The sequence below is a fragment of the Eleginops maclovinus genome, chromosome 3 (genome assembly GCF_036324505.1).
Source record: "Eleginops maclovinus isolate JMC-PN-2008 ecotype Puerto Natales chromosome 3, JC_Emac_rtc_rv5, whole genome shotgun sequence".
Taxonomy (NCBI): domain Eukaryota; kingdom Metazoa; phylum Chordata; class Actinopteri; order Perciformes; family Eleginopidae; genus Eleginops; species Eleginops maclovinus.
The window spans coordinates 19,257,809-19,280,009 of record NC_086351.1 but is presented as its reverse complement, the minus strand read 5'-3'; the positions used below and the strand labels follow the sequence as shown (position 1 = coordinate 19,280,009).

At 41.0% G+C, this 22,201-nt stretch overlaps 1 protein-coding gene across 3 annotated transcripts in view; it reads right to left on the bottom strand.

Moving 5' to 3' along the window:
• Window positions 1-22,201, bottom strand: part of LOC134862353 (zinc finger protein 236-like) — a 60,217-nt gene that overhangs the window by 14,949 nt on the left and 23,067 nt on the right. For all 3 annotated transcript variants that reach the window (XM_063880230.1, XM_063880231.1, XM_063880232.1), the window contains 15 exons: window positions 21,951-22,154; window positions 21,685-21,817; window positions 21,104-21,364; window positions 20,714-20,946; window positions 19,633-19,734; window positions 17,004-17,146; window positions 16,329-16,432; window positions 7,565-7,716; window positions 6,672-6,848; window positions 6,215-6,524; window positions 5,095-5,198; window positions 4,145-4,579; window positions 2,086-2,231; window positions 515-731; window positions 244-435 (listed from right to left, as the gene is read on the bottom strand). In XM_063880230.1, coding sequence (XP_063736300.1) covers window positions 244-435; window positions 515-731; window positions 2,086-2,231; window positions 4,145-4,579; window positions 5,095-5,198; window positions 6,215-6,524; window positions 6,672-6,848; window positions 7,565-7,716; window positions 16,329-16,432; window positions 17,004-17,146; window positions 19,633-19,734; window positions 20,714-20,946; window positions 21,104-21,364; window positions 21,685-21,817; window positions 21,951-22,154 — 2,913 coding nt within the window. The remainder of the gene's footprint in view (window positions 1-243; window positions 436-514; window positions 732-2,085; window positions 2,232-4,144; window positions 4,580-5,094; window positions 5,199-6,214; window positions 6,525-6,671; window positions 6,849-7,564; window positions 7,717-16,328; window positions 16,433-17,003; window positions 17,147-19,632; window positions 19,735-20,713; window positions 20,947-21,103; window positions 21,365-21,684; window positions 21,818-21,950; window positions 22,155-22,201) is intronic.

Below are 22,201 nucleotides of genomic sequence, written 5' to 3'. Positions count from 1 at the left end.
TCTGATCTGGGAAGCTGCTTCAAAATGAATCTATCGAATGTGAGTTATTGTAGCGTCTGTTTCTTTCTCTCCTGCGTGCAAGAGTATGGCCGGAGTGAGGAAATCAATAAATGCATTACACATCCGTAAAGGGATTTTTATCTCATCTGTTGGTTTGTTATAGATAGCATGTTTCTGCACTAGGTTACTGAATACAGAATGTTCCGTTTTAGGATGGACCTGCATTGCAGAGTGGCGCCATACCTGATATGGTGAGTGTGATCTCCTGAGGGTTTCCTGCTGCAGTGTGGGAACTGGAAGCTGAAGCATGGGCCTGAACCTGTGCAAGGGCTTGAGACAGGCTGGAGTTGTTGATGGTCAGTGTGATCTCCTGACCGCCGTTGCCTCCGGATACCAGCCCCGAGCTGCCTATGACATGGCTGAGGTCGTGAGAACCTGTAGAAACCATGAAAAGGTTAGTTATTCAGGTCTTAGCAGAGAGCTTCTTGTTCTCTTTCCAGACTGCCAAACAAACCTGTAGCATCATGCTCAGAGAGGCTGGCTTGTGTGATGGTGGAGGGCTGCAGGGCAAGGCTGGTCAGTGGGTGGAGGACGACATTGGCGGACACAGAGGGGTCGGAGGTGGACATGAGCTGGCTGCCAGAGTGGGAGATGAGGCTCGTGTCCACACTCAGGGGTTGAGAGAGGAGACCGCCTTGTTGTAAGGTCTGCTGGAGGAGGGCATGGTCGATCTGGAATAGAAAGTATTACTTTAGATCAGACGGAAAAAGAACCGTGCAGCAAGTAGAAATGTATAGCAAACAGACACAGTGGAACACATGTTGCTTTTTGAAAAATGTTTCAGGGTCATATTATTATCACAACGTAAATCTGTTGTCTGAAAAACATCCCAAGAATGAAGATTAAAATGTGTAATATACCGCTTAGCCTGCATACTTCTTCTAATCCCACCTATGCATATATATGTTTAGGGAGGGTTCCTTTTCTAGAGTAAATGTCTTTACTGAAGGCTTGAGAGGCAAGTGATTAAAAAAAAAAACCTCATGATCTTGAACACAGGTTAAAACAATACAAAACTGATAGTTGTGTGTAGTGTTGTTTTAGCACTCAATTTGGCCACAAGAAGTTAAGTGCACCACTACTGTTCTAAATAGTACTTAACCATCTCAAATACTGCCAATGTTAGCTTGCTAAAGAAAGTATGTGTACTTTGTATTAAAAAGGGCAAAAGTGTGTGGGAAAGAACCCTCCCTATGGTGAAGCTAAGCCCTCGACAAACCATCATTATCAAATACATTGGGAGTATGGCAAAACAGCTGCAGCAAAAAGCAACTAATTGTTTTTGAAATCCTCCTAACCACATCACTGCCATTCATTAAGGGAATACATTCCCACCCAAAACAACAGTGTTGGTAATAAACAAATCTCCGAATTACTTAATTAATTAGCCAATGTTGATGAGGGTGGTTTGACATGTGTAACGAAATGTACAAATACTCTACCCAAAAAATGTAGCTGATAAATAAACACGTTCAAAAAACATTTTTGCACACGCTATGTAATTAATGAAATGGTTCGTACAAAATGATATGCGCCCCAGAAATAATTATAGAGTCGACTGCTTAAATTGTGCTCCGCTCTATTGAAGGAAATGAAGAGAAGGCAAGGTTTTAAAGCCAGAGGATGTTACCGAGGTAATGAGCCACAGTTTTAACATTAAAACATACTTTTAATTAAAAGCACTCAAAATGAAAGCATGCATTAAATTCCATATTCCGTAAGAATAATTAGGGAGGACGTCTCCATAGAATATCAATGTACTTAAAACTTTTCTGACCTATAAACTGTTCCTTTATAATTATTATGTGATGATTGTGTAATTACTTTTTCGTTCACAAGAGCATGTACTGTAGAAATTCTATGAAAAGGAGATTACTACTCATAGATATTTGATTCCCCTCAATAAGAAATAACTGCAGAGCCACATTTTCTCAATTAACATTAATGTTTAACAACTACCTAAGGATCAAGGGGATGACCCCCATCGAAAATTACGCAATTTGTTTAGTAGGAGGTGTGTGTAACCTGTAGTGTGATGTTGTTGATGTTGCTGGTATCGATGCCAGAGATTTGGACGTTGGGGCACACCAGGTTGGCAGGCGTCAGCTGCAGGTGGATGCCATCCAGCGTGGTGAGGCCATCTGGAAGGGACACCGTCAGGTCTCCTGCAGCTGCAGCAAACACACATACACACATTTTGGTATTCATACTCAGCTAATGCAAAACAAATCAATTTTACCTCAAGGGAAATTACATTTTTGGTATGTCCTTCTTTCCTGTTGTTGTTTAACTCAGCTATATTATATTATATTATTATATTATATATATCAACAAGGTATCTTCCTCTATATATTTCCAAGCTTGAGAAAAATGTATTCAAATATGCAACTTTTTCAAGAAATGTTGGCTGAAGTTTCCACTCAATAATTAGATTGTAATCAAGAAATCTGGAATTCTGAAAATCCTTTTGCTATAATGCTTTCTTCAACAATTGTATTCTCCTTAACATCCAAACCATTTCATCAACATTTCACAGAGAGCATGTTTCAAAACCCTATGCACTATTCTAGAATGTACTTATTCTTATTACTTATATGTTTTATCTGCCTCAATAAATGCAGCTAAAATGAATATAAAATCCTCTCTGGAGCAGTTCTGTTATCCTGAAAACATTTATTTGTGTTCAAAATGCTCTAATAGTAAATTGTTTGATTGGAGAAAAATGGGTACACTAAAAGAAGGTGGCTTGTGGTGACAAAGCACCTTTCATTTCCCAGCACTGGCCATGTCATTCATCTTGGCCGGAGAAACTGGCAAATGATTACCAAGCAAGCATTTCAAGTCAAGCATTTCATTTACGCGCATACACCTTGGTGCATTAATCATCAGCGTAATGTTACGGCCAGAGTTAAGTGCCAAGTGCCAATACATGTGTTGTTGTTGGGTCATTCATTACACACAGTGACTAATAAAAGTAAATGGCTCCATTTTTTAGGTGTTTGGTCACTCTATCCCTATTAAATTATGCCTGCAGACCATGGTCCGCTAGAACTTTGAGTAAATAAATCAAAACAGACAGCTGATTTTCTACTTCATACCTCATGCTCTAGACTATTGCAGTAAAACAATGCATTTGGTATTCATATCTAAAACTCTGCATGATTAGGTAAATAACTATATTTAACAATGTAAAGGTATGAATCGCTTTTTCTTTGCAAATATTTGATCAGATTTGAACAGAATTTAAAATCTAAAACCTTCCTGACTTTCTTGGCTGTCTATTACAGCCTGTAGGCTAATTTCAATGTAAGAAGGGAGTGACGTTCAAGCACACCTCTCTAAAACACAGTTTGTAGCTAAAGTAGCAAAATACTGTCTTGAGTGGACATAAACTAATTCATCCACACTCTTGGGTATCTGTATGTAAATTAGTAAGCTTTCCATTAGCAAATTACCTTATCAGTTAAGGTTACAAAACAACCTATGCAAGGTTGTGCACCCTGCTTGGTAGATTAAGCTTACTTGCTAGCTAACATTGTCACTAGCACCATACTTTCTGAGTTTATATGTTAGTTGGCCAACAAAATTACTTAACAATTAACGTCATTCATATAAACAATTAAAATAACAAAACAAAGCGGATAACTAATCATTTCTTTCTACTGGTCAAGAGTAATGCAAGGCGGGGTGGGGTGGGGTGGCCAACTAGCTAACTGTAACCTAAGCTAAGCTAAGGTTAGCCAGATAGATGTAGCTTAGCTATACATTATGAATCTTGCAAATGACAAGGTTATAGGTCAAGACATGCAGCTAATGGTTCAAGACAAAATATAGGAACATGTCATATGATATTAATCTTATTACAAATAAAATACATGGTTGCAACATCATGTCACTGTTTTGGCTAATGATAAACCCAAGCCCAAAGATTGCCAGCCCGCATATAACAGAACGACTGCAGTCTACTTAACAAATACTGATGTTATTAATAATGAGAATTTTCAGAAAATTCTCATTATTGACTTATTACTTCCTTTAATTTCATTGTATTTTGTGTTCTGTGTGAACCTTTCAAAGGGCTTACCAGACATAGAGGCAGGTAAAATGGCCTGTCCCACCAGTCCCTGTTGCAGTAGATTCTGGTCAAACTGCCCCGTCAGGACTTGGCTGGCAGGGAGGTACATGTTGGGGTCAGAGTTGCCAGTTTGCAGCAGACCCACAGATTGAAGAGCATCTGAAGCTGCTGACTGCTGGCTCTGGCCCGGCCCCAAAGCTTGCCCAGTCCCTGGGTCTTGACCCTGACCAGAAGACAAGGCAGACCTCTTGGATTTGCGACTTTCTAGGGTTGGACGGAAATGGCACTGGATGTGGGTTTTGCGGTGGCCTGAAGTTCTGAATCGTAGTTCACAGAAGGGACATTTGAAGGGCTTGGAGCCTGTGTGGAGGCGCATATGCACCTTCAAGCTGCCCTTTGTAGAGAATGAGGTGTTGCACATGTGACAGCTGAATAGTTTCTGACCTGCAAAGATAAAGTAACAAAAGTGAAAGTTACTTGAGGGGTCTTCTACTTCTGTTCTTTGTGAATTTGGGATCTGGTAAGAAAACAGTGATATAACCGTCCTTAAACATCAAACAGCTTTGAAATTTCAAGGAAAGCCCTAGGAAAAGTCTGCAATCAGGTCAGGAAGTTTTTGTACAGTTTTTTCCTTCCCTTTTAATAACTAATTATTAATAAAAGTTAGTTGTTGAAAACAACAGTCGAGGCAGTAGTCTATTCTTCAATTATTCATAACAAAGTTCCGATAAATTGGGCATGAAAACCAGTAGAGAATCCCGTACACATTGAAGTTATTCTTAAAAATGTATTATTCCCTAGTTTTGGGAAGTAAGCTTATATTTTCATTCATATTGTCTGGTTTTGACAGAGCCTGCATCAAATCCCCCCAAAACACACTACTCCAAATACCCCAATGTTTCAGTACAAATTGAACCTCAACATCAATGAGCAACCAAATACAGTGATCAAACACGAACCTGTATGTGTTTTCACGTGGCAGTCCAGGGTAGATTTCACTGTAAAACTCTTCCCACATTCATCACACTTGTAAGGTCTTTCTCCCGTATGGATCCGAATATGCCTAGACATTGAAGAATATCAACAAAGGTACATTTGAAAGACGACACATGAGAGATTTAGAGTGAAAAAAGACAGCACACAATAGAACATTGACAGTGTTTTGCCCATGAGCACTTTTCCATATGGTGCCCAGTGCCATTACATGAGCTTGCAAGAAATTGCAAAAGCACTCTGACTCCAAATAGGAAAACGTAAATGAAAATGTTGCTCGCTGGTGAGTTTCGCAATTTTTTGGCAAAACAAAAGTCAAAGCTTAATTTAATAAACATGGGCCAGCTTCTAGAGAGATTTTAAACTGATTGTTTTTCCACTGTATTCAAAAAAGCAATTTTTTAAGTTATAAATGCATCAGAAAATGAACATATTGTTTTTCTGATGTCTGTCATTTCACACTTTTCATCCTTAATCAGGAAGCCTGACACATAATTGCATCTGCAAATTGAATGGGGACTTTGGACAGCCTACTGACCTTCGATTAATGAGGTTTATATATTATTTATATGGCTACATTTATGTAAAGGTATAGCCTCATGGTGTGGGGAAAAGCTAGATTGACAAAAACGACATCTGAACAGTTTTATTGTATCATGTAGAGTGAGAAAGACTGCCATAGGTGGAATACAAAGAGACAAATATGAAATGCAATCAACTGAATACATTTGGGTAACAAGAAAAACAATTCCAAATAATATCATCAATGAAATGATAAGGGCTTTTTTTGCAAATTTAAGTTGACCAATCAGCTTCGAGAGGATTGTCAACCCCTGACCTTGAGACTGAATTTGTGTAGAATTTCTATTCTTGCTGTTATGATACCAGTACTTGGAGCAACCAAAAATTATTATCGTTAAGTAAAAAAAATAACAATAATAACAAAAAAAAAGAAGGTTATCTTAAACTTTTACAGAACAGCTAAGATTAAAAAAAAGACCTAATTTCAAACTTTAATTATATCTCATGAAGAGCACGCCGTCTGACAGTTTCTTCTAAAGATTAATAAACAGGAGTGGTATTTACCTAACAAGGTCACTGGGCTTCTTGAAGCTCTTGGGGCAGAAATTGCAGCAGTTGGCAAACTTTGGTTCCGTTTCCAGTTCCACAGCCTTGTCTTTGATCTCGCTGATGCGATCCCTCTCAGCAGCTGACTGGGCGAGGATCCGCTCCGACACCGAGGCCTCCTCGCCGGGATCTTTCGCCAGCTCGGCCGTCTGCTCCTCGGTGAATGTGATGATTTCTAAACCCCTCCTCTTTAACTTCAGCTCCCCGTCCTCGTCCTCTTCTTCTTCCTCTTCTTCTTCTTCGAGGTCTTCTCTATCGAGATGCATAACTGAGAGAATTGGAGAAAATGTAAACTTTTCATCTTTTTAAAATATTTTGTTTTCAAACTTTTCAAACATCATTTCTAAGTGATGGGATGCAAGGACATTTGAATGACCCCCTGCATTAAGAGAATGTCCTGTAATGTCCTCCTTACTTTGATCCTCCACAGAGTGCTCCTTCTTCATATGCTTTTTACACAGCAGGCTGGTCCTGAAGCTATCGTCACAGACGGAGCATTTGAAAGACTTGATGTGGATAATCATGTGGCGGTTCAGGCTGCCGTTGGTGGTGAATGATGCGTCGCAAACACTGCACTTAAAGGGTTTCACTCCTGTCAGCGAGAGATGAGAGGCAGGGGTTTCACATTCTGTCTGCAGGTTTCAGGAAGTTGCATTTAAAACCTTTTATTAGGTTTTACTAAAGAAGACATTATTATTTATTATATACAACTTTCTATGATAATGCCAATCCATTTTTTGGTTTAGCTTAAAAGCCTATACCTGCTTTGACTTACATAAGTTACATTTTGTAATTTGATCTCATCTGGTTTAATTAATCCTCACAATTTAGACTACTTATAACCACTTTAACCCCTACATGGTTTTAGTGTCGTGTGGGATACAGTCATTTGACAGGCTGTGTCCATTTGGTAAATGGGTGTAATAACAATTTAAATAAACTGAAATATACAATATGGGTCTCATAACAGTGTAATTTGATGGAAAAAGAGTGTAATAAGGATGTAATGTGGGGGGGAGTAACATTGTAATAGGGGTGGAATAACAGTGTAACAGGGGGCTAAACGTGGTGTAACAACAGTGTAATTACGGTGTTGTATAGGTGTTAGATGGGAGTAATATGGGTCTTACATTGGTAAAAGAAGGGTGTAAGTTTGGTGTCATAATGGTGACCCCTAGTATCCCCTAGTATCTTAATCATTCTATTAAAAACAATAATGAAATAGGAAATATTTAATAAGGGCAATGACCTTTAAAAGCTTTCAGTTTTTAAAATCTACTTAATTTAGGAGGTCGTTGCTCAGCTTACCTGTGTGTGTGTTGAGGTGGGACTTTAGCACTCCGGCTGATACAAAGGCTCGTCCACAGAGATTACATCTGTAGGGTTTCTCCCCCGTGTGGGAGCGTACGTGCTGCTTCAAATGGCTCGACTTTTTGAAGCCTTTATTACACCAATTGCATCTGAAAATGGAAAAAGAAAAACCCATTAAAGTTACTGAATTCAGACAAAACAAATGTAATGACAAACAGACAGACCAGAATAGCTAGGTAGTCTGTAGAGTCAGATAAGGGATCGGGCTGATGCTGGACATTGTTTATTATAATGGACGAAGAGAGGTAGTCATTACTCTATATGTTGGAAAGATTTCACGGGCCAACCTGCCAACTTCTTTCCTGTCAATTTCTATGTTCAGCAGTTATCAAAGTGTATGTTTCCTTCATAACTTTTAAAACAATTCTGTATTTTTAAGGATGCTTTTCTCTACTTATCATAAACAACACCACCCGATGATGTGAGCCAACCCCCACAGCAGCTGGCAGGTGATATACAAAGTTTTCTTTTTACCTCTGTCAAGGGGATATGTTTTCTGGTTTTTGTTTGGTTTGTTTGTCAGCAGAATTGCAGAGAAACTATTTGCAAAAACTTGGAGGTGTGAAGCATGGTGAGAAGAACCAACTCACCCAACCAAAGGGCTGATACACGCATTCTTTTCAATCTTGGTTACCTTGACGAGAAAAGTCATGGCCTAGGCAGAGGTCTTGCTTATTTGTTTGCATCACAAAACGTTAGCTGAGTCATTTTAACGCTTGTCACGTCAATGCAGATTAAAGCTGATGTCAGAGAGAAAAACTGTTTGAGAATGATTTCGGGGCTTCCGGTTTGGGATATGTAGGAACAACACGTGCGATAAGGAGTCCCCTGACAACTTGGTCATAATTACCTTAAAACTCCTTAATATACTTGAATTTGGATCAAAACAACAGTCTCAAGAGTTTTCTCATCTTATTACTTTACTATATTTTCGTTGTGTGTTGCTGGAACATGCCAAAGAAAGAACTTGAGTCGAAGAAGACCGGCGCGACGCTAGGTAGCAAAGTAGCTAACATGGCAGCTGCTAATGCCACGGACATCGCTGCGATGTTGGCGACAGAAATGGAGAAACAACGCGAACATTTCAAGGAGGACATGGCAGGACTGATTAAAACATCTCTGGCACCTATTCAAGCATCTATAGCGAACTTTCACAAAATGGTGGACACACTGGGAAAAAGAGTCGCCTCTGTGGAGACCACAGCGGGCGAAAACTTTGAGGCCCTGTTTAAGGCTGAGAAAGCTATCGCCGGATTGCAAGCCCTGAACGCTAGGCTGGTAGACCGCATTGACGATCTGGAGAACCGATCTAGGAGAACCGATCCAGGAGAGTGAATCTCTGTATTATTAATTTGCCCGAGGACGGTGAAAACAGAAGGGACTCAGACATGGTTACATCGGTTTCCACGCTTTTGAAGGAAGCCATTGGGAACCTATTCACTACGCAACCTGAGCTGGACCGTGCGCGTGACCTGTCATCGTCGCCTTCCACAGATATCAGGACCGAGAGCGAGCTCTACGTTGGGCAAGGCAGAACGACGTGGTTTACCACGGGAATACATTGAGGTTTTACCCCGATCTCAGCGCCGATCTCTCCAAGAAGCGTACAGCCTTCAAGAACTTCAAGGCGGCTCTCTATCGGAAGGGAATTCAATTCAGCCTCCTCTATCCTGCGCGTCTAGGTGTGTTCTATGGAGGGGAAACTTTGATGTTTGAGACGCCAGCAGATGCTGAGACCTTCTGTTCTCGACGAGTTGAGGGTAACATCAACAAGCCGGCTTCTTCCGAACAGGAGGGCTAGCAGCTAATAAAACATCCATTCACCAACACCGGGTAAAGTAGCTATAGTGGCCACATAGTAGACGAACTGGCATAAGGACTGTCGGAGCTAGGCTTTACGTTAAGGTTGTGGACTGTTAAGGCATGTTTCAGTGTGGGCCTTTTCTCCAAGAAACGCATGTACGCAACTCAGGTCAGCTGCGCTTAAAGAAGCATTGGGTGGGGCAAATATTTCGTTCTAGCTTTAATACCAGAGCAAGAGGTACTGCAATAATTATACATAACAAAATTCAATTCACTTTATCTAACTCTGTTTCTGATCCACAAGGCCGTTATGTTATAGTGTCTGGGCAACTTTTTCATATACCTGTATTATTGGTGTATGCTCCTAATTGGGATGATGCTGGATTTGTGCAAAGGGTTGTCTGTCAGCTACCTCACCTTAACACTCGCCTGTTGATCTTGGGGGGAAATTTTAATTGCGTCATGAATCCAAACCTGGATAGGTCCAGACCTAAAGTGCAGACTCTCTTTAAAATGGCCTCTTAAGTTTTCGGATTTTTTCAGCCACGCAGCTTGTGTCGATCCATGGCGCTATTTGAATCCCCATAGTAAAACGTTTTCTTTTTATTCTAACGTGCACCACACATATTCAAGGATTGATTATTTTTTTATTGATAAAAAACTGTTGAACTCTGTGGAGAGGGTTGAATATTCTGAGATCGTGGAATCGGACCATGCCCCCATATTACTGGATCTCCATTTTCACCATAACTACAATAGTCGTCCTCAGTGGCGGTTTAACACCACATTACTGTCAGATAACACATTCTGCACTTCAACTTCTAAAGCCATCAACACCTTTTTTGGAGACTGCTAAAATGGATTCGGTATCCCCGTCATTACTATGGGAGACACTTAAAAGCCTATCTTAGGGGAGAAATAATAGCTTACTCTTCTCACCGTAATAGGGAAAGGAAGAGAAAAAAACTGCAGTTAATTGATGCTATATGTGAATTGGATAGTAAGTATTCCACCTCTCCAAGTCCATCGCTTCATAAGGAAAGAATATTGTTACAAACTCAGTTTAACTTAATCTCTACCTCTGATACAGAACGACTTCTTATGAGATCGCGTGGGTCATATTATGAACATGGGGAGAAGTCAGGGCGTCTTTTAGCACATCAACTCAAATCAGCATCGCAAATGATATCACAAGTTGAAGATGCAACAGGGGAAATCACAACGGACCCCTTAAAAATAAATGATACGTTCAAAGACTGTAAATCAGAGTCACTGAGGGACACATCACTGTTTCAGAACTTTTTTGAAACCTTTGAAGCCCCCACCCTATCCTCTGATCAGAGGGACTGTTTATATCAACCGATGGAACTGGGAGAAGTTAGAACTGCCATTTCTGCCATGCAGAATGGAAAATCGCCAGGGCCAGATGGCTTCCCAATTGACTTTTATAAAAAATTCTCAGGTCCCCTGCTGTTAGATATGTTTAACCATGCATTGTCACAGGGCAATTTGCCTGACTCCCTTACTGAAGCATCCATAATTCTTCTGTTAAAACCAGGCAGGGATGCTTCAAAATGTGTATCATACAGACCAGTATCACTTTTAAACACTGCTATTAAAATACTCTCTAAATGATTGGCTACACGTTTGGAATCACCCTTGCCACATATAATATCAACTGATCAAACAGGTTTTATTAAAGGGCGGCATTTGTTTTCCAACAAAAGAAGGCTTATGAATGTGTATAGTCCCTCATCTAATGATTCCCCAGAAGTTGTGGTTTCATTGGATTCGGAGAAGGCTTTCGACCGCGTAGAATGGGATTTTCTTTTTTTTGTTTTAAAGAAATTTGGTTTTGGTAAAACGTTTACTAAGTGGATCCAACTTCTTTATTCTTCCCCTCGGGCCTCGGTAGTTACAAATCATCTGCGTTCCCAAAATGTTTCTCTATCTAGAGCAGTGGTTCTTAACCTGGGTTCGATCGAACCCCAGGGGTTCGGTGAGTCAGTCTCAGGGGTTCGGCGGAGGTCAAGACACACACCCGACTCATATGATTCATGATGACACGCCCCGCTTGGCCATCACAGGCTGCAGGTGATCACGCTACATCGCTTGGCCTATCTGTGCTGCAGGGAATTTGATGCGCTCAGTAGTCGACTCGACTCAGTAGCCGAGTGACTGTCGTGATGGTACGTCATGTAATTTCTTTCTTAATATTTTAATCCCTTTATACTAACTATATCGAGCAAAAAAAGAAAGTTTGTTCTTTTTGAAGTTGATGCACAGTTCATTTTGTGCATCAGTAAAACATATACCTATGTCTTGAATTTGAAAAAATCACATTTTATTTTTCCAATAAAGAAGGGTTCGGTGAACGCGCATATGAAACTGGATTCAAAATTAGCTGGGAAAAGGAACTTGGAACTGAAATCTCAGAAGATATTTGGTCTGAAGCTTTGCATAGGGTGAATAATAGCACCTCATGCGCAAGATTGGGTCTAATTCAGTTTAAGGTAGTACATCGCCTGCATTGGAGTAGAGCGAGAATTTCCTCCATTTATCCAAATGTTGATAGCAGTTGTGCCAAATATCATGTCTGTGTGGCAGACCTGACACGTATGTTTTGGTCTGCCATATTTGATGTACTGTCTAATGTCCTTGGAGTTACTTTACAACCTTGCACAATGATTGCATTATTTGGTGTACCAAATGAAGACACAAGCATGACTAAGAAGCAACTCAACATCACTGCATTTGTTTCTTTGCTTGCACGGAGACAAATATTACTTAACTGGAAATCAAATATCCCACCCACTGCAGCACAATGGCTGAAAGATGTAATGCTATTTTTACATTTGGAAAGATTAAATTTGCAATACGAGGCTCAGACAAATTTCGGTCAGTCTTTTGTCATACTTTAGTAATCTTCGAGAACTCTCCGGCACACTGACTGACCAAGTTAGAAGTAGTCAGTAGTCGATTCTTGTGGCTTGGGCCCACGCTATAACATACTTGGCCTGACATGCAGAGCTCTGAAGTCACATGTAACCTTGCTGATACGTCATTGTCACTACTGTTGATTTTTCAATAAAAAGATTTGAAAAAAAAAAGGAGAATGATTTCAATTGTTTATGCACTTTGTCTCCAAGGTCCCTTCCTATTAAAGAGATAAATCCTGACTGCCAGGAAAATGCAGAGATTATGGATGATACCAAACTTTTTGTACAAAAGTTTTGGGTAGCAACAATGATTACAACTTATTGAGTTGATACCTTGGCAAACCTGGGGCATGTCTATGAAGGCAATTTCTTACTGATAACAGTGTCTGGTTAGGTAATTAAAGGCAGTCATTGTGAACGCTGATAACAATGCCTTTTATTTCCCTTTGCTCAGTCTTCAGATGTCCCTGATCAATAATCAGTTTGAAGCCCTGGAAAAACTATTGGTTTTGATATTGAAGAGCTAAAAGAACAAACAATGCTTCTCTGATATCAGGGAAAACTAAAAACAGTTATTTGGTGTATCTTAGATAGAGTTCATGAGGGTCAGATCTGCTATCATCAAAACAAAATGAGAACACCGGCAAAAAGTATTTGTGCGTACCTGTTCAAGATCATTATTTAGATACTGTTTAGACATGCTGTGACTGCAATTAGGTAGACCAATGATCACAGACTAATTTTCACTAGGTCTTTGCTAGAATCTTACATTATATGTCATGATCCTGGTTTCGTGTCTGTCATGTCTTTGTGTTGTGTGTTTTATTTTGAAATGTTTTCCCCTCTTGAGTGATGAGTTTCACTCCCTGTCTTTAGTGTCCCTCCTTCCCCTGATTGTGTCATTGTGTTCACCTGTTGCCCCTGTGTTTCTCCTCCCCTCTCCAGCTGTGTGTTGCTTGGTGTTTAGCCTTGTGTATTTAGTCTTGGTTCCCCTTTTGTCTCTTGTTCGGTCGTCGTAATTTCTTCCCTGATGTTGTACATGTTACCTGCCTGTTCCTGCCCGTCCGCCTGTCTGCTCCTGTTCCCAGTGTCCCTGTATCCCCTGGTTAGTGTTGGTGTGGTTATTTTTTGGTTGAACGTACAGCTTTAATTTAAATAAAGCTCGCCTTTTTTTTGGACCCATACCTGCCTCACATTCATTTTACTGCACTTGGGTCCTGTTTCCCAAACCCTGACAGTACGACCGAACCAAGGATGGACCCAGCAGTATGTTTGGACGATGCGCTAGTTTTCATACCAAATTTTGTGTGTTTTGGGAGAATGGAGGAAAGCAGTTTCTAAAGAGGCTCAAGATGCAGCTCTCCTTCTTGCACGCCGGGAAGTGGCAGAGAAGCCATGGTTCGTTAGCTCACTGCCGGAATATTTAAGGACATTTGTCACTTCCCCAGAAAGCCTGCACCCCATCCTGAAACCTCAGGTCACAGCAGTGACGCTTCCGGCTCAAGCTGCAGCCAAGCCTCCTGCAGCCAAGCTTCCGGCTCAAATTTCGGCCCTACCAGTCATGTTTCCAGCTGCGTTCCGGAGACGAGAAGACAAGCGGCTGGAGTCGACTGGACAGGCCAGGCCGGAGTCGACTTCGGCCTGGCCTGTCCAGTCGACTCCGGCCTGGCCTTTCCAGTCGACTCCGGCCCGGCCTGTCCTGTCGACTCTGGCAACGCCTGTCCTGTCGTCTCTGGCCTGGCCTGTCCAGTCGACTCCAGCCGCTTGTCTTCTCGTCTCCGGCCTGGCCTGTTCAGTCGACTCCGGCCTCGACTCCGGCCTCGACTCCGGCCCCGCCTGTCCTGTCGTCTCTGGCCACACTTGCTCCGTTCCCGTTGGGGGTCCCACCGTCACCTGTTCCGATGGGGGTCCCGCCAACACCTGATCCTGCGCCTTAGGGGGGCCCCGCCTTCACCTGTTCCGATGGGGGTCCCGCCAACAACCGTTTCTGCTCCGTTTGGGGTCCTGCCATCACCTGTTCTGATGGGGGTCAATCGGGCGCCGGCCCTGTCTTCACCCCTGTCTCTGTCCCCCAGAGTTCCCTAGCCTCGGCCTTCGCCCCTGTCTCCGGCCCCCAGTGCTCCCTCGCCGTGACCTACGCCCCTGTTTCTGGAGCCTCACGGCCTCTGCCTTGCCCCCGGGTCGTCCACTCAAATTTATTTCCATAACCATAGTTCAATGAACACAGTTTACTGTCGATTCATTTCCTTAAGCCTTTCCCAAGACTATCATTGTGGCTTTAAAAACCCTGGTAAACAAACATGTGCCTACCAGTGCTCTACTCTCACCACCACCTGTCTCCAATATATACAAATACACCAGGAGCCCTTATCACCCAGTGCCCAAACATGCCTTCAAAATAAAAGCATAAAAAACTACTCTAACTCACTTCAATAATAACACATAATAATGATGATGATGATGATGATGATGATGATGATGATGATAATAATAATGAGAATATAATCACTCTAAACAAAAACAGCCAGAAAATAAATGTTAAACTATTAAATAATATAAAGCAATATTTAGCTCCAACACTGCGAGAACCTTCAAATTATCCAAACCTTAAAGTTCTAAAACATTTAATAAAAATAGCTTTTGATGCCCAGGTGCTGTCGAAAGCAGTGGATTTTTATTATACGACAGTAGATGTGTAGAACATAAAAATGGCAATTGGGGAATATAATTAGCAAATGCCAATCATCTAGCAAAAAGGGTTGTTTGGTCGTGACCAAGATACAAGAAGAGACAAGCTGATTCTATGTCCAGATATGGGACCATCACACAGAATACTATTGCAGTGCAATCAGGCTTAAATGGTGAAATGAGTGCCTCTCCTGGATAACCCGGAGTTTACTGAACTGCTCTCAAAGTAGTCTGAGAGCATGTTGAAAACGATGTTCTGGTTTGGAGAGACATAATTGAACTCTTTGGGCCCGAATGGCAAGAGCTTTGGTGAAAACTACGGTACTTTTGCATGGCATGGTTGCACCACGTAGAAAAGCATCAAGGCATAAGGAGGCTTGATGACCTGTGAGAATCAGGGTACTCTGAGGGAAGCGTAAACACGATCAGAATAGGAAGAGATTCTCTTTTCAGCATGACAAAAAGCAGTATTCTTCAATGGCGCAGTAAATGCTGGACTTGCGCCGAACATATGCTTGCTTTTTTTAACCACATATAGAAAGCCGGCTTCCTAACAGAAATGTCCACATAGATGCGGAGTGTTATTCGAGGATTCCACTGAATGACACACCAGAAAACTTGTACCATGCATGACTTCCAGTTTTGCATGATTTAAACAACAAAGATAAAGTATTATTTTGTGAAAAATGGTTCTCAGTCAACTGGGTATTGATAATAAAAAAAAATCTTAGGGTAAACACACTATCGCCACCATCCACACAATTTGCTTGCATTTTAAGACCTTTATGTCCAATCATAAAATGTCATTTATCATACTGACAGCTTTTTTTGATAACCAGTCATCCCACAGTGCCAGTAGAAGCATCTATTGTGTTTCTTCCAAAATTTCTGCCATTGTTGTCGCTGCTGATCATGTAACATCAACATAATGCACTACAGATTACAGTATGTGTGATCACCTGTAGCGTTCATTTCTGAGGACGTATAAACCAACGCTCCAAGCAAACGCATGCAGCCATCCTGCAGATGCGTAGTCAAAGCAAGTATATCACTGGCTTGGCACCTAGGGATCACAGTTTAATAATGTCATACTGTAAATCTATAATGTGTCTAAAGGGATCAGTAAGCAAATAAGATAACAGTTCCTTTGAGGAAATTAAAGTGGGCATAGCTGGCAGAGGAATCTCTTTTTTATCCTTCCTGTTGCTTTTCGAAAAGGTTGGAAAAAGAAATTGGAAGAGGTCGTAGAAAAAAATAAGTCCGAAGCAAACCTGTAGGCTCTCTTGCTGTTGTCCTCGCTGTCATCCTGGTAGTCCTGTGTTTCAGTGCTCAGCTGAAGCTCATCCTGAGTGCTCTGCTGAAGAAGTCCATTTGTCTAGATAGTACAAGATAAATCAACAATGCAAAGAGAAATATGTTTAGGAGGCGATATTAGTTCCAAGTGTGTCATGTTTGCTTAAGATATGTCTTCAAATGGTTATTTAAACATTTTGGAAAATACTCAATCCGACATCAATGCGGTTTATAATATTAGGCAAGAATTGAATTTTGGTCAGTTTTAGCAAAGTGTATTATATAATATGAATGCACATTACAGTGAGAAACAATAACACCATTTCAGGGATACAAATTATGAAGGCTTATTTTTAATCTAAATCATTTGAGGTAGCACTTTTCCCCAGTTGTAAATTTGTATGCTAAGCTAAGTTAACTAATCCCTATCTCCAATATTGTACTTAGCCCACAGATATGAGGGATATCAATATTCTTGTCCTACTGGAGCATACAAAAAACAAGTGCAAATCAGTAGTTATGTACTGCTCAATACCACCCAAGATGTTCTAAAATAAACTGTACATTTAACTATAAGTCTGACACTGTGAATTGATCAGTTTTCTAAGTCCAGGTAAGTGTAAGGGCTACGTGGGTGTAGGCCCAGGACTCACCACTTCAGCACTGGAAACGTGGAGCAGGTTGGGGGGGTGATAGCTGGATGACAGGGCCTGAGACTCCAGGGTGCTGGAGTCCTGCAACTGCTGGACGGTGGAGAACTGGGACTGACTGTAGCTCGATTCAGTGATGGTGAAGCCTGAAGGGAGTAGAAACTAATGATCAGTCTCTTGAGCCATACATCAAATCTCATGGAAGAATTTATTGAAGAACAAAATGGCAATTACCTTTTTAATTGAATGATATTTCAAAAGGGTTCAGCCTTTAAACTTTGCAATTACACATGTGAAATATCGACACTAGGCACATGACACCAAAGGGGTCGATATAACCAATTAAGACAAACTATGGAAGGCCATCGGAACGATAATGTAAACCCGAAAACTATCATCTTATTTTGTATTTCACACATTAATTCTAAGAAATGTCCCCGACAGGCTTCCCTACTTAAAAACTACATAATAATGCTTTATACAAGGCAGTGGTAAACCAGGGGTTAAAATTGGATCAGGAGCTCAAGAGCCCTCCTGCCCAGGCACATGTGCTTTGTGCACTTGAAAATTTGATAGCCCTCGAGGCCATATGAGAATGATGAACTACCCGGTCTGCTCTGGACAGATAAAAAGGTTGTAGTGCCCCAGGAGAGAGCAGGAAAGATGGATCTGCCAGACAGATGTTTGCTGTCAGTGTGCGATGATGCCCACTGTTCTCATCAACAGAATCCAGGCTGCCAAAACAGTCAGTTGGCATGGTGGGAACTCTGTGAGTTAGTTTTGCGAATAAAAGTAGCAACCATATGTTTGAGAGCCCTACACTGGATTAAGAGTTACACAATGGAAAGAGAAGAAAGAACATAAAACATCAGGGAAAGTGCCTCTATATCTCTTTGTTTATTTTAATCAGATTAGAACAGATGTAACTTTATTGTCATTGCGCTAGAGTACTGGGACGTGTACAAGAAAGGCTATTAGCATCTAACTCTTTCACAAAATTAACTGTAAAGTAATTTTTTTTCCTGACACCTATCAGCGGATTTCTCCTTTGATACTGACAGTAAATGTAATCCATCAACAATGTTTGATGTCTTTCTAATTATAATCTAAATTAAAAAGTGTTATTACTAAAGTCGTTGAGGCCATTTTGCACATTGCAATTAACTTTTAATTGAAAAAAACACTGAGGGGAACTCACTGGAATGGAAAGGGACTTTCTACAGCTCATTGGCTAGTCGCTTTTCAATCAGAAACCTTTGTTTTACACAATGAGAGATGACAGTATGCACAGTTCTCATCAAAGGTCTCCTATTATGCTATATTTCAACAATATATTGTAGGGCATTATCTATACAAAACATGTCTGTGAAATGTTTTGCTCAAAATACCAAACAGATCACCCATTGCAGCATGCCTCATACCCCTCTATTTCAGCCCTGTTCCTGAAGTGCTGATTCTGTGACTGTCACTTTAAATTTCAGCTGAGCTGAACACCACATCAAGCATTATTTCTGAAACACTTCTCAGTGTTTACCACTAAAACAGTGACATTATATGTATTATATATACAATAACTCTAAGTCCCTCCTGCAGACATCCTGCTGAACACACAGAGGTGCTGCGGAGGGGATTCAGCTCGCGACTGTATATTGCGGACGATAGGTTCCCAACCTATCGTCCGCAATATACAGTCGTGTCACGTGGGCGGGAAGTTTCCAGGAGTTCAGCGTAAAGCCAGCCTACATTTGCGATATGACATCATAACCGAAGCAAATCTGGATCAGCTCGTTTGTGACCCCGTTTTTAGAGATGTGGGTTAGGAGGAAAAGAGAGAGGGTTGCATTTTCTGACATTTTGTGAGTCTACTTACAAACTGGGGACACATATTTATGTATAAAAGACAGCAAAAAGTGCATTTTGCACAACAGAGGACCTTTCATAGCATGTTTCAATGTGAACATCTCATTCATGCTCCTATGAAAACGGGGGTTGCACAAGTCACCTAAATGTGTTTTACTCCATTTTCCTACATAAGAGATTGTCCCTTGAGAACCCCTCCAACCCCCTCCATGCAGAGCTCAGTAAGATGAGGAGCACGTTCAGACTCCCCCCTCCTCGGCACAGCACAAAGCGCCTCGGACAATCCTTTATGCCTGTAGCCATCAGGCTGCACAAAAAAGGGCTAACCATGTAACCCATTCAATGTAACCCGTTATGTACGTACATTAAATATGCACTGTTTGTAAAAATGACTTTGACCTGCACTTTCATCTGGACACATAAATGTAAATATTAAAACAATCCAAACTCAAATATGTATATATTCATTAAACTCATCAACGTTTTACCTTGTTTTGATATCTCGTTTTAACAGTTTCTTCTAAAATGTTATTTTTAATTGTATTATCCTGGTGTGAATCTGTACTGTCCTGTTCTTCCTCACTCTATTGCCGTTTTAAACTCCTGAATTTCCCCACAGAGATAAACAAAGGCCCATCTTATCTTATCTTATGAACACATATTTGAAGGTCTATTTTCATGCATTACAGACATCACCAATTAAAAATGTATTCTCTGAGGGGGGAAAGCATGCATGAGGGAAATCAGTGAGACAGGTTACATCAGTTCGTACCTTGTGATAGACCTTGCTGGTCAAAAGAAGGCTGAGGAAGTGCTGGTGTCTCAAACTGGCTGATGTTTTGAGGCAAAGCATGTTGGGTGGTCACATACGAGTCTGTCAACAGAAAAAAAAGAGACACAGGTCAGTCTAAAACGATTAAGATGGATAGAAGGGCATCTTAACTCTGTAAATTCAATTATTCTGGTCATAATACTCTTATTTTTCTCAACCTCGGTGATTTTTACCCACTTTACCTCCACAAGTCATTATCCCTAAAAACAATGACTCACATGTAAATAATCGCTTAAATTAATTACATAATCCATCATGCATTGTCATTACAACTGTAAAATAAAAAGGGGTCCATTATTTAAATGAAAACATCATTTATTATAAAGTGAAGGCTTAATTTAGATTAAGATTAACTAATGCCATAGGTCCAGGTTTTGTGAACAATAAATACCAACCACTCTCCTTTATCTAAAACGTATATGGAGTGTAAATTGCAGTCTATATTATTATTAAAAAAACATTAAACATAGATATCTGAGGTCAGGAGTACTGACCTGACTCTTTTTAGAGGAGTCAATTCAGAACAGGCAACAAGACATATATAAAAACGATGAAGTTTTCTGAAATCAGGATTGGTTCTGAAGGACAATGAGGACTATTTTCAGAGATGTGATATAAGAGAAACCATGGAAACTGAAGCGCGTATGTGCTGTGTTCTGACAGTAAATACTTACTTCTATGTGCTTTATGCAATGCCCCTAAATGAACCTCTGATCCAAAGAAATAATTGTGCATTCTTATAAAAGGTCACTGTTAGGGCCAAATGAGGGGCCTCCTATCTCTATATGGTCATTTGCATCTTCTACATTTCTATGTAGTTGTTTTTTGCACCGGATAAACCAACATTTTCATCACTTTGTAGTTTTTTTCCCGTCCCTTAACAGCCATTTTGCACATCTATGTACTTGTTTTGTCTCTTATTACACATTTAATTGGTTTTCCAAAAGGCAAGGTAACAGTTAGTCCATACAGACAGGGATGTGCCACTCCGGGCCAGCCCTTTGGCCCGGTGTCTGCTTACCTTCTGCTTGTACGAGGGTCTGGTCAGTCAGGGGTGCCTCCAAGGTCACTTCTTGACTTCCATTCACCACCTCTGTCTGGCCCAGTCCCAGCATACTTTGCTGCTCTGCTGAGATAGCAGATGGTTGATGGAGGGAGTCTCCCTCTATTTCCACCTGCATTTCATGGGCCACTGTGCCCCCTCCTAAGTGGTCATCTGTTGACCCAGGCTGCAGCTGCTGGGCCAATTCATACCTGGTTTGGCAGAACAAAAAAGGCAGAATTTAAGGTTCTATCTATTGGTGTGTTATTATGTTTGTATGGGGACTTCCTTGTCAAGAAATGCTCCTAGTTCAATGTATTTTTTTAAATAAAAGAACAAATAGCAAGACTGTAAGGACAAAGCCCAAACCTGTGTGTCTTCATGTGCTTCCTGCAGTTGGGTGATGACTTGAAGGTCTTCTGGCAGTATGGGCACATGTAGGGTCGTAGGTCACTGTGGGTGGTCATGTGGCGTCGCAGGCTGCCACTGGTGGTGAATGTGGTGTCGCACATCAGGCACTTGTAAGCCTTTAAACCAGAGTGGGTCCTGATGTGAGCCTTGAGGACTCCCGAGGAGGCAAAACCACGACTGCACTGCACACACTTGTAGGGCCTTTCTCCTGTATGAGACCTGGGGTGATAAAAGGATAGTCATTGGGCCCCTTCTTTTCTCTTTATAAATGCTTTTACCAAGTCACATCCTCCACTAAAACCACATTGATTGGCACTGTTATCTTTCAACTAGAGTCTTCGCTGTTTTCTTTTTATTCTTACTCTTAATGGTCGCCATTTAAGCTAAATAGAAGGCACTTTCTTTTTTCAGAAAAATGGTCTCATTCAATATGATACTGAATACAAAGGAACTGTACCAACTATCAGGAAAATGAGCCAATAAAATACTTGTATTTTAAATTCTGTATTGGACAAGCAATGTTATTCAAGGAGCTTTACCTGACATGCTGTTTCAGATGGCTTGATTTCTTGTAGGCCTTATTACAGAACTGGCACTTGTATGGCCGGTCACTGCCCACCACCTCAAGGTATTGTTGGAAGGCCAAACGGGGGTTTTGGGATGGGATGAGGCCTGTAAAGCAACATGGGTTCCATTTGAAAAAGACATTTAGTTTTGTGCCAGAACCACGGAACAACAGAACATGCGTTCAACTTTTTTTCAAGAACAATTAAAGTTTGTGAACATATTAAGTTAAACATTTTACCAAAGTCAGTGATGAGGATGGGTTCCTGCAGGGGAATGTCAGGAAGAGGTAGGTTACTCTTAGACACTTTGGCTTTGTTGGCTTTGCGGGGGAACTTGTGCTTCTTTTGCTGCGAACTTTTGAAGTGAGAAGCAATGTGTGTTTTCCTGTGGCCCGATGTGCGGAAGATCTTGTCACAGTGAGGGCAAGGGAAAGGACGCACACCTTAGGAAGAAAAAAAGCACTTTTGGAGAATTAGTATTTAGAGAATT